The sequence below is a fragment of the Engystomops pustulosus genome, chromosome 1, assembly GCF_040894005.1.
Source record: "Engystomops pustulosus chromosome 1, aEngPut4.maternal, whole genome shotgun sequence".
In the NCBI taxonomy this organism is placed as follows: Eukaryota; Metazoa; Chordata; class Amphibia; order Anura; family Leptodactylidae; genus Engystomops; species Engystomops pustulosus.
This window is the reverse complement of record NC_092411.1, coordinates 63,870,715-63,887,418: the sequence shown is the minus strand read 5'-3', so window position 1 is coordinate 63,887,418 and position 16,704 is coordinate 63,870,715. Positions and strand designations below refer to the sequence as shown.

The 16,704-nt window shown below is 39.0% G+C and overlaps 1 protein-coding gene across 1 annotated transcript in view; it reads left to right on the top strand.

Annotated features, from left to right (window-relative positions):
* The window catches only part of SRRM4 (serine/arginine repetitive matrix 4), a 101,214-nt gene extending 85,409 nt beyond the window's left edge, over positions 1-15,805 (top strand). Inside the window, exon 13 of the mRNA XM_072142309.1 lies at positions 9,580-15,805. Within this exon, the coding sequence (XP_071998410.1) occupies positions 9,580-9,835 (256 nt within the window). The 3' untranslated portion in view covers positions 9,836-15,805. The remainder of the gene's footprint in view (positions 1-9,579) is intronic.
* The last annotated feature ends 899 nt before the right edge of the window (positions 15,806-16,704 follow it).

The following is a 16,704-nucleotide window of genomic DNA, read 5'->3' as shown; positions in this document are numbered from 1 at the left end:
AACCAATTATATTAAAAATTTCCATAAAGTGCTAGGTGCTATAGTCAACCCAATATGCATCAATCCATAATACAGGGTACAGATACCGGAGATATAACCATTGTTTGCATATAAGTCATAATACACATATTTGCATATAAGTCATAATATAATGTGTGCAACGTGCAATAATTGTGCAAACTAAGGTGAAGACAAAATGGGAGACGGGGAGGACAGGATGGAGGGACGGTGAGAGGGGGGGGGGAAGGGGGAATTAGTGTGGACTGTGAGGGAAAAGTGCGAGAGTGCATAAAATATATATTGCAAATATACAAAGTGTGAATCATTATTAATATCATGATAATGAAACAATAGTCATAAAGATCATAGTTGTACTTAAAAACCTGTAACCTGATAATGTAAAATAAATAGAATAGCTTGATGGGGGTTTTTTTTGTCAGTTATAGTCTGATGATTGCGTCATGGACTTGGGTGGAACTTCTTGTATGATCTCCATTAAAAATCGACTAGGTGAGTAGCGGATTGCCTGTTTGAGTCCAGTCTTAGTGCTATTTGGTGACCATATGTGAGGGATAATCGTCCATGCCTCACTAAGCACTGAAAAAGCTTGGAAAGCTATGCGATTACCTAAAATACCATAGGGCCCTGAATAGGACAAATATCAATATTCCTGAAAGTACAGAAAAAATATATATCACAAATTAGACATACACAAATATAAAATCATGTTAAAAACTTATATTAAAAACTGGTGAACAATTGACGCCAGTGCATGAAAATATTGAACATGCTGCAGGTGGAGAGAAATAGTTGTTTAAAAGGGGAGGAGCAGTGTGAAACGGAAAGCATCACTAGAGGAAAGGGGCGAAACTCAAAGTTTCGTTCAAACCTTTTGGTTTTAATGTGTTTAAAGTCCAAATCCACCTAGTTTCGCATTGTGCAAGGCGTTGCTGGATGGGACCACCTCTGATCCCCAATTCAATTTTGTCAATGCCTCGCACTCTTAGTAGATTTGGATCAGAGTGATGCTTCTCTCTGAAATGTTGTGCTACCGGTTTTCCTTCCAAATACATATTTATATCTGCCCCGGCCTTAATGTCACGCATGTGTTCTCTGATTCGTGTTTTTAAAGGGCGAGATGTTAGGCCTATATAAATGAGATCGCATGGGCAGGTTGCATAGTAGACTACTGCCTTTGTGCTACATGTGATGTTCCGAGTGATATTATAGGTTCTGGTCCCTGTCGAATCTGTAAACGTGTTGGTCCGTACAACATTTGGGCATGCGATACATTTCCCGCATGGTTTACATCCCCACGCTGGTCTATCTGAATTGAAGATGGTTCCTGATCTGCCGGATGTATAGTGGCTCCTTACCAATAAATCTTTGAGATTTTTGGCTCTCCGAGCTGTCACAGATGGATACGATGTAATATATTTTGACACAATGGGGTCACCTTGCAGTATAGGCCAGTATCTTTTCAACACGCTGCGCATTTCTTGCCATTGGGAATGATAGCCAGTAATGAATCTTACCTGGTCAGGTGTTGTTGTTTCGGACTTTGGCATCAGAAGTGCTTGACGTGGAGTTCTCCTTGCTCGCTGGTATGCTGATTTAAGTGATCTCTTACTATAGCCACGTTGTAAGAATCTAGCGCGCAAATCAGCTGCTTGGGTTTCAAAATCCTCTTCAGTAGAGCAAATCCTTCGAATTCGCAAAAATTGGCCGGTGGGTATTGCCTTGATCGTCTGACTAGGGTGCGATGATGTTGCATGAAGTAATGCGTTAACTGCGGTTTCCTTCCTATACACATTTGTTTGTAGGAATCCATCAACATCTCTTCTGATGGTAACATCCAGAAAAGAGACACAAGACTTGTCAGCAGTGTATGTTAATTTTATATTATACGCATTGTCATTTAAAGCATTGAAAAAATGTTGAAGTTCAGACAAATTGCCCTTCCAGATGATCAGGATGTCATCTATGTACTGGGCCCAGAGAAGAACCCGGTCCATAGCGACATCCCGATCACCGTCCAGTAGGTCCCTCTCCCACAGCCCCAGGAACAAATTGGCATACGAGGGGGCACAAGACGCCCCCATAGCCGTGCCCTGGAGCTGCAGGTAGAAGGACCCACCGAACACGAAAAAATTGTGGAATAAAATGAATTCCAAAAGCTGTAAAATGAAAGAGCGGAATTCTTGTGTTAGGTTTTCCATTGATAGGAAGAATTGCACTGCTCTTAAACCATCATGATGCCTAATACACGTATACAGCGACTCCACATCGCAGGTGACCAGGTACGTGTCCTCCTCGACATGGAGTCCATCTAATTTGCGTAATAAATCCGTTGTGTCACGGGTATAGGATGGTAGTGCTTCCACAATTTTCTTAAGGTAGTGATCCACAAACTTACTCACATTTTCTGTGATACTCCCATTTCCGGAAATGATGGGGCGTCCCGGTGGCACCTTGGGGTGTTTGTGGACCTTGGGCAATAAATATAGAGTTGGAATGGTCGGATCCGGCATCTGTAAACATTCAACAAGATTATCACTAATCACTTTATCCCTAGCTGCCTGGAGGAGTATGTTTTTTAATTCACTCATAAATTTTGTCGTAGGGTTAAAGGTTAAACGTTTATAGCATTGTGGGTTATCAAGTTGTCGGTGTGCCTCTGCCTCGTACATCTCTCGAGGCCACACCACAACATTCCCTCCTTTATCTGATTGTTTTATGACAATCGTTTTGTCCTTCTTCAGCTTATTAATACAATGACGTTGTGCATTTGATAAATTATCATAACTTACCTGCTGACTCATCTTGGAAATTTCCTGAGTGACAACTTTAACAAATTGATCTACAGCCGGGCATGAAGACAAATTGGGAAATTTCTTAGATTTTCTTCTTATGCATGATGGAATTTGTGTATCCATATTGTGTTCTTTCTGCAATTCTTCCAATATTCTTACCGCTTCTATTTCTTTTTCCGTCTCAAATAACTCTGCTGGATCACTTGTATGGAACCATTTTTTGAAGATCAGAGACCTCCCGAACATGTGAAGATCTTTCACTGTGGAAAAGACATTAAGCTTACTGCTAGGGGAAAAAGTGAGGCCTTTTTCGAGTACCTCCTTCTCTTGTGATGACAGAATGCGGTTAGATAAATTAATTACCTTGAGCTGGCTCTCATAGTTGCCACTTCGAGTTTCAGGTCGCCGTTTGCTGATGGTTTGTGATTGTGTTTGTTTCCGTTTTGTCCCTTGATTGGTCTGGCTATTGGGTTTGTCACCTTGGTCAGTTAGTGAGGCTGTCGATGAGAGAGATGACGACCGGCTCGCCCTGCGTTCAGGTCTGCCATATCTCCTGCTTCTGTTATGCCTTCCCCAATGATACATTTTCTTTTGTAAAAAATCATTGTGATCACGTTGAAATTTTTTTGTTTTCTTATCGCAAATTTCTTTTTCCCACTTCTCAAATTCGGGTTCTAAAGAAAGGTCAAAGGTCTTGATTTGATCCAAGGTTTGTGATGACGTAAGTTTCGTCCGTGCGGCCTCAATTTCCTTACCTATAGCTTCTAAAGTTGTCTTATTATCCTCTATTAGGAGGTTCATGAAAGTATCTGAACAAAGGGAGCAAGCTGCTTCCCATTTGGAAATGAATAATTCGTTATCAATTTGGAATGAGGGGAACACTTGTACTCTAAGCCCTCTGGGGATTAGCTTACGTTCCACATATTTTTCCAGAAATGCCCCGTTCCACCATGCTCTCATCCTTTTATGTAGAAGGTTTTTTAAAGATCTCTGCAGCATGCCAACATTCTCACCGACCACTGTGTCACCGCCCGGAACTGTATCATTAAAAACTACATTTAGTTTTGTCCGCCAGGACAGTTCCCTGGACTGGAAATTCATGATGCGTGCTGATCCTGAAAAAAATCTGTGAAGATAACACAGAAAAAGGTTAAATAATTTTGTTCCAAAAAGAAAGATCAGAGGGAGGGGATAGGGACCAAGAAATGATCAATGATACATAATACTAGATCCTTTTAATCATGGCCAAAGTGGCCCCCCTCGTGTAATCTACGCATGAGGCTAGAGTCCTCAAACAAAATATGCATAAATGGTATCCCTCAAGGCAGAGCCATGGGGGAAAGGAGGAACAACTACTACAGAGAGTGGAGATATATAAAAGTTTTTTTATTTCATCCGATAATCATAAAAACAAACAAAAAAGCATATAAACATAGTACATACGGTGCGGTAAGACACAAGGAAAGAACGGCATACAGAGCCCAAGACAATGTAGAAACATAGAACTGTACGTTGTTGTGCAGAGCCTAGGTGGACCGTGTATGGTGGGGAAACCTCTGGAGTGTTAGGCTACACAGAATTAGCATGACAAATCATATAACACCAGTGTGTGGGTCTGCCCTGGAATAACACTAGTCCTTACCAATTGAAGATGGAAATAGGGTGTTCTACTGGCTGGGATGGCTGCCTGCCCCGACGCGCGTTTCGGCTCGGGATAGAGCCTTCGTCTGGGGGTGGCGTCATGATGTTGAAGGGTCCTAAGATAAGTAGTAAATCGCCCAATGAAAACGTCCGCTGTTGTGCACGTGATGGTGTAGAATTATGCATCACGGCATAGTGCCGAGATCTCGCGAGTCCATGTCACATGACCTCGAAATCCCGCGGTCACATGACCATGACGTCACCCGGTCACATGACCCAGGAACTACGTGATCTAGGGGAAAGGATGCGTTGCATCCTTCCGATGCTGCTAAGGTAGTAATTTGCAAAGAGGGCGCATGCGCATCATGCGCTGTAATCTTCAAAAGTAGACAGCCCCTCTAGGTGTTTGATTTTATATTTTATAATAGGGAACATTCAGTAAATAAGGTTTCCAGGATCCACATATATGATCACTGATCTCAGCTAGTGAGAATGCCACAGTGGGCCCAAAATATGTAAATTGTACAGAAAGTGCTGTTGTGCATAATAAACATGAACATCAATTATAAAAATATGTGAGGAGGTGAACAAATTATATTAAAAATTTCCATAAAGTGCTAGGTGCTATAGTCAACCCAATATGCATCAATCCATAATATAGGGTACAGATACCGGAGATATAAACATTATTTGCATATAAGTCATCATACATAAATCATAATGCATATAAATTGTACAAAAAGTGCTGTTGTGCATAATAAACATGAACCTCAATTATAAAAATATGTGAAGAGGTGAACCAATTATATTAAAAATTTCCATAAAGTGCTAGGTGCTATAGTCAACCCAATATGCATCAATCCATAATACAGGGTACAGATACCGGAGATATAACCATTGTTTGCATATAAGTCATAATACACATATTTGCATATAAGTCATAATATAATGTGTGCAACGTGCAATAATTGTGCAAACTAAGGTGAAGACAAAATGGGAGACGGGGAGGACAGGATGGAGGGACGGTGAGAGGGGGGGGGGAAGGGGGAATTAGTGTGGACTGTGAGGGAAAAGTGCGAGAGTGCATAAAATATATATTGCAAATATACAAAGTGTGAATCATTATTAATATCATGATAATGAAACAATAGTCATAAAGATCATAGTTGTACTTAAAAACCTGTAACCTGATAATGTAAAATATATAGAATAGCTTGATGGGGGTTTTTTTTGTCAGTTATAGTCTGATGATTGCGTCATGGACTTGGGTGGAACTTCTTGTATGATCTCCATTAAAAATCGACTAGGTGAGTAGCGGATTGCCTGTTTGAGTCCAGTCTTAGTGCTATTTGGTGACCATATGTGAGGGATAATCGTCCATGCCTCACTAAGCACTGAAAAAGCTTGGAAAGCTATGCGATTACCTAAAATACCATAGGGCCCTGAATAGGACAAATATCAATATTCCTGAAAGTACAGAAAAAATATATATCACAAATTAGACATACACAAATATAAAATCATGTTAAAAACTTATATTAAAAACTGGTGAACAATTGACGCCAGTGCATGAAAATATTGAACATGCTGCAGGTGGAGAGAAATAGTTGTTTAAAAGGGGAGGAGCAGTGTGAAACGGAAAGCATCACTAGAGGAAAGGGGCGAAACTCAAAGTTTCGTTCAAACCTTTTGGTTTTAATGTGTTTAAAGTCCAAATCCACCTAGTTTCGCATTGTGCAAGGCGTTGCTGGATGGGACCACCTCTGATCCCCAATTCAATTTTGTCAATGCCTCGCACTCTTAGTAGATTTGGATCAGAGTGATGCTTCTCTCTGAAATGTTGTGCTACCGGTTTTCCTTCCAAATACATATTTATATCTGCCCCGGCCTTAATGTCACGCATGTGTTCTCTGATTCGTGTTTTTAAAGGGCGAGATGTTAGGCCTATATAAATGAGATCGCATGGGCAGGTTGCATAGTAGACTACTGCCTTTGTGCTACATGTGATGTTCCGAGTGATATTATAGGTTCTGGTCCCTGTCGAATCTGTAAACGTGTTGGTCCGTACAACATTTGGGCATGCGATACATTTCCCGCATGGTTTACATCCCCACGCTGGTCTATCTGAATTGAAGATGGTTCCTGATCTGCCGGATGTATAGTGGCTCCTTACCAATAAATCTTTGAGATTTTTGGCTCTCCGAGCTGTCACAGATGGATACGATGTAATATATTTTGACACAATGGGGTCACCTTGCAGTATAGGCCAGTATCTTTTCAACACGCTGCGCATTTCTTGCCATTGGGAATGATAGCCAGTAATGAATCTTACCTGGTCAGGTGTTGTTGTTTCGGACTTTGGCATCAGAAGTGCTTGACGTGGAGTTCTCCTTGCTCGCTGGTATGCTGATTTAAGTGATCTCTTACTATAGCCACGTTGTAAGAATCTAGCGCGCAAATCAGCTGCTTGGGTTTCAAAATCCTCTTCAGTAGAGCAAATCCTTCGAATTCGCAAAAATTGGCCGGTGGGTATTGCCTTGATCGTCTGACTAGGGTGCGATGATGTTGCATGAAGTAATGCGTTAACTGCGGTTTCCTTCCTATACACATTTGTTTGTAGGAATCCATCAACATCTCTTCTGATGGTAACATCCAGAAAAGAGACACAAGACTTGTCAGCAGTGTATGTTAATTTTATATTATACGCATTGTCATTTAAAGCATTGAAAAAATGTTGAAGTTCAGACAAATTGCCCTTCCAGATGATCAGGATGTCATCTATGTACCGGGAACAACATTAGTAAAGACTAAACATGAGGCTGGAAAAGCAAAGCCTTTTTACACATTGATTTTAAATAAACATTTATTGCTGAGACACTACTGCTTGTATTAATATTCAGCCAATGTAACATGACCTTCTCATCTCCAAAGAGCTTCAGCTGTAAAATGGTCCAAGAAGGCAGCTGTCATAGAATATACTATTAATATTACCTGTTCCGCTCTCTCAACAGACAATGGGGCATATTTACTAAGAAAAATGCTTTGCCCGTTTATAATGCTCGATGCGCCAGATTAATTAAGAAGTGCACCAGAAATGAAGGAGGCGTGCTCAGTCGGACCATGCACCACATTTATCATGCAAAGTCCGACACCAAAAGCGCACCATCTTAGTAAATGTGCCCCAATATGTATCTGATACATTTTTAGGACCACCACATCTGCATGTCTTTTATCCATGATAAAATGTAATTTGTTGTTTTATTTTTTTCTCATAAGGCAAATTTTTGGATTATTTGGCATATACAGCAAGGCATTTAACAATAGTGGATAGACTTTCTTTCTTAGTGAATGGACTTGTGGCCAGATTTGGAGTTTACAGCATTTTGTCTACATTGGAATTTCCTTTGCCGGCATATGTACTAAGAGTATCTGTATTAATTCAACACCGGGTCTTGGCTGGCGTACAATTCTGCCTAATCTGTGCCAGAATCCTGGCACAAGCAATTGCAAATGCTCCATGCTGTGGAGTCACTGTAATACACCGTGTCATGATCACTTGGCATGGAAGTGGCGTAGTAGGGGGGGGCACTTTTCTTGGCCATGTGTACAAACCATGATAAATTTGATCCATTATTTCTGAAAGTGTTTTAATTGGCTTTGAAGTTGCAACATGGTTAATTGCAGAGCCAGAAAATATTAGGTATTATTTCTTTCAGGATAAAGCAACTTAAGATCATAACAATAGTTTTTTTACGGTAGATTTGATTTCTGCCATTTTAGAACACAAATTCTTGTGGATTGAGGGGTAGTTTGTAATGGTACAGTTCAATTGTCAAACAACATCCTGTGAAATGCATTGGTCACACCCTCCTCCTAGTACTGTATATAGCTAGCCAGCCCATGCCCTTAGTATATAGCCAGCCCATGCCCCCAGTATATAGCCAGTCAGCCCCCTGTCCCCAGTATATAGCCAGTCAGCCCCCTGTACCCAGTATATAGCCAGCCAGTCCCCTGCCCCCAGTATATAGCCAGTCAGCACCTGCCTCCAGTATATAGCAATCCCAAGCCTGCAGTATATAGCCAGGCAGCTCCCTGTCTTCAATATATAGCCAGCCCAAGCCCCCAGTATATAGCCAGACAGCCCCCTGCCTCTGGTATATAGCCTGCGGGCCTCTAGTATACAGCCTGTCAGCTCCTTGCCTGTCCCTCGGCTGAAAAACTCGGCTTATACTTCAGTGTATATGGTATGGTATATGGTGTATGATCTAGGTACCAGGGCTGTGGTAATCCATATTTATTATTCATGGCCTCTTTCCTTCTAAAATCAACTTTTACAATTATGCTAATGAATCTGAAAGGCTTCTTGGGAGGTCACCAGAGCCTCTCAATGCTGCTGTTTCACAGACAATAAGCACAGTGCGCAAGTTACAGTGGGCAGCACATCCCCCCTACCACTGTGGGCTGCAGTGAGATTACATCAGGCAGAGGGAGGGGGGAGACAGATAGGGTCTAACAGTCTGTGAATCTGTAGCACAGAAGGGCTCTGTGGACTGCCTCAGTATCCTTTTGGGCTCATTAGCAGAATTTATAAATTCAGTTTAGAAGGAAGGAGGCCATGGATATCAAATACAAGATATGCATGCAGAGCTCACCCCTCCTTCTCTGTGGAGCACGCAGTTTGCTTGCCCGCATTAGGTTGGGTTCTTGCACTGCAACATTTTTTTTTCTGCAGTGGGCAATTTTTTGATAATCCGAGTCTGCAGTTTTGATACAATTTTGCTGTTTGAGCATGATAACACCACAATCCAAGAATCCATCCTGACCCATCATTGTTAAAAGATAGGGAAATTCAGATAATAGCAATTAATTATTTTTGTATTTTTAATAATTGATATATATCTACTGTACTTGAAGTAATCATTAAATCTGAAGAATTCCAGGTCAGTAAAATTTCATATGAATTTCCAGCAGAGAGCAGCAGCAATGTATAATCTAAAAATAGACAGGAGTTCATAAAAACAGCCCTGTCCTTACATGGCACTTGTGACCTAAAGCGACTTGGCATCTCAGCAATGGAAATCCATCACAAGCTGTGCTAATGTATTTGTCATTCTTCTCCACACAGTGCTCGCAAACGGCCCATCCCATACTACCGGCCAAGCCCTTCCTCCTCCAGCAGTGACAGCAGCACCCCCTCTTGGTACAATCCAAGAAGCAGGTCCAGAAGTCGCAGTTACTTCAGTCACAGAAGTAGTCGAAGCAGAAGCCACAGCAGTAGAAGCCGCAGCAGGGACTGGAATAGAAGCTCTCGGGAACACAGCAGGAGTCGTAGTACAAGCTGGAGTCGAAGTTCTGACTCTTGTGACAGCATCAGACGCTGAGAATTCTGCTTGGGCTTCCATGTTATTCATATGAAGCTCAGCAGCAAGGCTATGAAATAATTATCATAAACCTCCATTTCGACTGGTCTGCTTATATAATCAGACATGTTCTTTCTCTACAACCCTGGATAGGACTGCTATGATGCTAAATAGGAAATATATGAATTGCCCAGAGACCATCTTTCTTTCTTACAGGCTACGTCATCATAGCAACCCCACTCCACCATGCTGTCATCATAACGTCCCATGCTGGGGGTCTTCATGACTCTTATACACCACATGGAATGACAAGCATGTGGCATATTATCTACTCAGATCTTTAATGTGAAGTCAACCTACAGAAACCATCAGCACCCTAAATGTTGATACTATTAATCAAGTTTAAGACATTCCTTACAATGCAAATTAGGAATCACTTGATTTAGTTTAGTCATCACAGGGTTAACTATACTTAAAAAAAATTGAGTGTAATTGTAGCTAGAAAGCTATTTTCCTTTGTGGTTCACTATGAAGACTTGGAGAAAGGACTTTATTCTGAGTATCCACCTGGGCGGCAATAATCCCATTATGTTTCAACGTATATGTCACAGAATGAGAATATACCGAAGATCCTGCATTCACGTATTTCCAATAGCAGAAAGAACAATGAAGAATCACAATGGGGCACAGTTACCTTTGTACTTCATAAGCAGTTTGTGGAATTGCAGTTTATTTATTTATTTATTTTAAGAATATTAATGGAAAAATTGAGGTGTGTCACATTCTTATTGTCATATTGTAAAATTGTGGTGCAGGGCTGTCTCACTATATACTGATTTCTCAAACCTTACCCTTTAATGAACTGTTACGGTTCATTAAAGTGTTTGTCCTAACTTCGGAAGTTATCCCCAGTCCACAGGATAGGAGGCAACTTCCTAATCAGTGAGAGTCTGACAGCTGGGACCCCCACCATTCAAGTGAAAAGGACTCCCAGCAATTTGGAGAATGGGGATCCCGTTCTCATTAATGGATAGAGTGGCAAGATGCTCCATTTAGTTCTATGGGATCGGCCAATCCTTGTTCTCCTTATTGGTGGGGGTCCCGTTCTCATAATGTTGTGGGTCCCAGCTGTTGGACCCTTTGGATTGAGCACAACATTTAAAGATGGGAAAACCCCTTTCTGCACATTACAAATTATTGGAATATACTGCAGACCATATCTCAACCTCTCAGTGGCCACATTGTCTCTGATAGCATAAACAACTCCAGACAGTGTTATTATTTTTTTTCCCTAAAATTGTCTTTCCAGCTCCACTCACGTCAAGATATGTCATGCCAAGAGTAAAGTTAAAGAAAGATGCATCTGTATGTAGTATGATGCACATGAAGACACTGTCACTGCTGTAGTTTATGCTCACAGCACATTCTATTTACATGACCCCAGAGTGTGGAATTTGCATTTTATGTTGCTTTTAAGTTGATTTAGTGAACAGTGGCTTAACATAAAATAGTGCAATAGATATTATACGTGTTCTACAGGGATGACACAGAAGGCTTTTTCATTGTGCTAAAGTATCAAAGTGCTATGTTCCTACAGTAAGGAAGCCTATGTCTAATAAAACCAGCAAGAAGGGGCATGATTTATTAGCCTATAAATTTATTTTACTTTTATTAATTTTTTATATTTCTTTCATAAAAATGGGTTTTATTTTATTTCTTAAATGACTGTACAAGTAATTTCACAAATCCCAAAGGTAACACATTAATTCAATAACAGGGATTTTAATTACAAAAATAACTAGAATTCCTAAATTTAGCCACTTTGTTCTTTTATATACAGGCGGTCCCCTACTTAAGAACACCCGACTTACAGATGACCCCTAGTTTCAAACAGACCCCTAGTTACAAACAGTTTACTGTACTTTAGCCTTAGGCTACAATGAACAGCTGTAACAGTTATCAAAGGCGTCTGAAATGAAGCTTTATTGTTATCCAACAAAATCCAATTGTCACAGAGACCAACGAAATTCTGGCTGTGGTTATAATTCTAAAATATACAGTTCCGACTTACATACAAATTGAACTTAAGAACAAACCTACAGAACCTATCTTGTACGTAACCCGGGGACTGCTTGTATGTTTTATATTTTTAGGTATGAGGCCGTAGAGCCAGTTTCGATAGTTTCTAGCTGTGGGTGATTAATGTAAAAGATTTTATTTGAGTGTCTAGCTATTAATAGTGCATTCAACCTGCAATGGCAGTTTACAGGTATGGCCCAATGGTGGACGTTGTACCAATAGCATGCAAATAATGACCATTCAGCAGTTTATGGACTGGCACAGATTCATCACTTTATTGAATCAGAGGGTCTTGATAGCTGAGACATGTAACTTTATTTTGATGAAGTAGAACGGCTGCAACACTTTTGGAAGCATCTAACAATGTTGAGTGTGGTATAGTAAGGAGTAGGTTGTAAATCCCATTTGTTCATTTTATTATTACAGGGAGGGGACATGTTGGGTTGATTAAACTATGTACCTGTTCTTTGACAGGTTGTAGTACAAATTTAATTGATCATGATTTGTGGTCACAAAGAATTATTTTGGTTTTTCCATAGACCGAACTCTTTTTATGCAGTAGTGTTGGTAAACCTGTCCTTACATGCTTATTTAAAAACCAGCGGCATAGCAGGGGAATTGAGGCAATCATGCCCTATCATTCCCCTTGTAGTTAATCTAAGCATTCATCATCCTGACAGTGTACATGTTTATCAGCTCAGTGTTCAGTACAAGCCACAATTAATTAATGCTTGGTGACCTTGTACAAGACTATTGTTCTGCTTAACTCTAACCAGAGCACAGGTTACCTCCTGCATATGTTTCCTCTATCTCTCCATTAACTATGTGCTGCCAAATCCGAGGAATAAAAAGAAGACAGGACAACCATTAGTTTGGATAAATACCCACATTTTTGGCCATATAGTATAACATCAGTCATGAAAGCATCCCTTTATTCATGCCTTATACATTTATACAATATATTCTGTATTAAAATCCTGAATCTACTTTCAATGTCAGAATCTTGCTATACCAAAACTAAGGTTTTTTAGTGTGTTGTCTAAAGACACGTACTTGTAAGATTTTTTTAAATTGTGATGTAAGAAATAAGGAAATTCAGAATGATTCATTCTACATTCATTGTCATCATTTACCTGGTCAGCATGTCCACTAACTCCATCTAACAAAATAAAGGTCCAGTAAACAATAATAAGATGTCAAATAAGTTGCACAACTTTACTAATGTCAACATATTTAATGGGAACAAAATACGATTGGATTTAGAGATTATTATCTGTTTTCATGATAAGGAAAAACCAATAGAGCAAATTTCTTGACCCATCAATATAGTGGATCTCAGGACTTCTCAAGCTCTGAAATTTCCACTACTTCCATACATTCCTAGGCAGGCTTTAAATAGTTAAAAAATAAATACATCAAATCTACTTGAATAAGAATACCCAAACCATCAAAAAATCATGTACCAGACGTGTATGTTGATGATAGGGGTCGGGAGGCCTTGTGTCCCAGCATCAGGTACCGGAAGTCAGAAAGCTACTCTGTTATATCTGAAGTATGTAGCACCAAGGCTGCGACATTCCTCTTCATGATGTATTGTTATATTTATTTATTTATGTATTTATTTATTCATGTATTTATTTCATTTGAAAAACAATAACAATAATAAATTAAACAATTATTATTGGAATATTTTAATGGAAATTTGATGGATATCTCTAAATTGTATGACAACTAATGATTTGATAGAATGATATCAGTGAGAATTGTTTGGGATGTGGTAGAAATCACTGTATATGGGATAGTTTCCACTTCAAGCCATTATTATTGACAATTATTAATTGACAATGGAAAATGTCTATTTTATATGATGTACCTCCATCTTTCTGAATTATTTTATGCTGCTTTGAGATATTTATTGGATTTGTCTTATTGTTTAACTTTTTATATTTTTGTTCTATTTATTTATCCTTAGTGGTCTAGGCGAGAACCAACCTTTTCCTGATTGCTTCACACTTGAATTGCCATGTTTTATTACAATGGCTGCTTTGTATTTATGTTATGCACATTATTGGCTTTTGACTTTCTTGTGGGTTCTCTTTTTTCTATTGCATTTTATGTTTACAGTTTAAAACTTTAAGTCTCAATGCTGCATTACTCTTGATTCTTGGTTTACAGTAGATTATATCTCATTGGACATTTACAGGATCAAAACAGCAAATTTTAGAAGTACATACATGGCCATTGCATACAAGATGCATGTGCCTACTGGAATATTTTCCATTAATTTTTATGTTTACACTTTGAAAGTAAATTTTCTCTGCACATAAAACCTGTCATGTTACAAATCCTTTGTTGAATAAGTCATGAAGTGTGTAGTAAGGGAATAATTATTTATTTATGAATTTATTTGTATGTGCTTAATGTATTTATGATGATGATATTCATGCAGTTATTATCACTATTTGCATATATAGAGTGGCACCATTCTCATCCACGGGTCTGTTATTGTAGTTTAGCCATTAACACAGCCCATGGATGAGATTGATGCTGATTCTTATAATAAGGAGACTCTTGCGGGGGTGCAGTTGGTATGGTCGCAACCGGGCCCAAGAGGCTTAGCGGGACCATAAAGTGTCACTTTTCCAGATGAGAACACTACTACTATAAACTATAGATTATAGTTGGGGGCCTGGCACAGACTTTGCACTGGGGTCCATCAGCTATGAGTTACACCACTGCTCATCCTATAACATTTTTTTTTTCATTATTAGCCCTTAAAAAGTTTCAAATGAATTGTGACAGATACTTGGCAGCATAACCATGGCAGCATATTGACTTTACTTTTCATGATGCATACCATGGTTACAAAAAAAGGGCACTATTGCACTGCAATGAAGACGGCCATTCAGACATGATATGTATGAACTTCTCCTGATGCCACTCAGCTCTGTATATCATATGCCTGAATCCTAGCGCCAAGGCTTAATGATGACACCTGTTGAGGGTTATTAGACCCTTTTCCAGTGCTCAGAGATACTGGATATCATGGACATCTCATACTGATTTTCTTACTGTGGTGTTTCATCTACTGTGTTACTGTCTATGTGTGTTGCCTTTCTGGACCAATATAGTTTTGCTATGCATTGTATATAAGGAGAGGTGATAAGAGGTGTGTATTTAATATTTATTTCCTGTATTTAAGAAATAGTGTTCAGATTATTGTGTAAGATTACATTATGTTTATACCTAAAAAGAAGTAAGGATCAAACTTACCTCCAGAGAAGCCTCTGAACAAATTATGCTGAGAGGCTTTGTCATAAAATATATAGAATATGGATAACCCTTACAGCTGTTAGTTTTTCTTGGTATTGCCCAAAATTATAAAAAAAAAGTGAATTGGCTATTAAATCATCCAAATCTTTTTTAAAACAGCACTGAAATCAGACTTTATGCTGACATGGGATTGTCTCATGAGAAGTAGCCAAAGTCTAGAATTATTGCTGATATGCATTGAGGATTAGATATTCTTCCATTGTTGCTTAGAAACCAATGAAATTAAACAAAAAAATAAATGAATGCTCTTACAAATATAAGAAGCATCACATTCCAGCTGAAGAACACTCCAAATAATGTAACTGTTTATTTGATTTGCAAACCATTGGGTTATTGTAACTGTATAGTGAGGATAAAGATGAATTGGATCCTATGTGTTGGATCTATGCAATAGGATAACCATATTCTTAAGTGTAAAAAGTAAGATGAACAAATGTTCGTGCAGCTATTGGAGCTTTCCTTTTTAATTCTCTATCACTGTACAAAGCTGACAACCATGTTGTGTTCTAATGCCTTCTGTAGTATTTTATTTGTTAATATGTCTACAATATTGGAAATAAAGCATTCATATGACAAGAACGTTTTTCCTTATTTATTGAATAGCTTGTTACCACCTACATGACTTTTCAGCAGACATTGCACAAATTAGTAGCACAGTCATTGTCTTGCAGTTTTCCATGAGCTGGTGACAGCTTGAATCTAGCACCTCAGTGAGTTCCTATCCATTTTGCTAGCAAGATGGAATTCCTCACAAAATTAAGTATATTTTGTCCACTAAAATTACTAGGCAAACCTCAAAAAATGAAACTACAATTACTGCCAATTAATGCCATTAATAATAACTTACAAAATCATAGAAACAGATATTCTGACTGGTGTGCCTTGGGCCTACCGTTACATAGTTTATACGGTTGAAAAAAGACACATGTCCACATATACAACCTAGGAAGGGAAGGGATTGGATGAGGATGGGGATTGATGAGATTGGATTTAGGGGAAACCATTCTATATAACATACCCATCAATGTTATTTTGATGTAAAAAGGCATCTAGGTCCTTCCTGAATCTCTCTGCTGTCCCTGCTGTCACCAGTGCCTGAGGCAATCTATTCCACATATTGACCGGCAGAAAGCAATAAATTAGTGGAATCAGTATTGTACACAGCCTGGATCCATCCGCTATAATCCATATCAAATAAAAAAACTATTATTAAATCCTGGATCTTTCAATACTAAAGTTTCAAGACTAAGAAGGAGATTTATCTATTATCATTCTAGTTTTTCAGTCAGTATTTTCAGTTTTACTTGTCAGTCTAATTTGTCTTAAAGAGGTTGGACACTCTTTTACATAAATTGCCCATGTGCCTTTGCTGCCTTAATAATAATCCCTGAATATTCATCAAGTGCTTCAGCACCCCTGCTACTTACTTTAGTGCTGTCTGCAAACTCTCTGTAAATCTTTGTTTACATGTCTGAGCT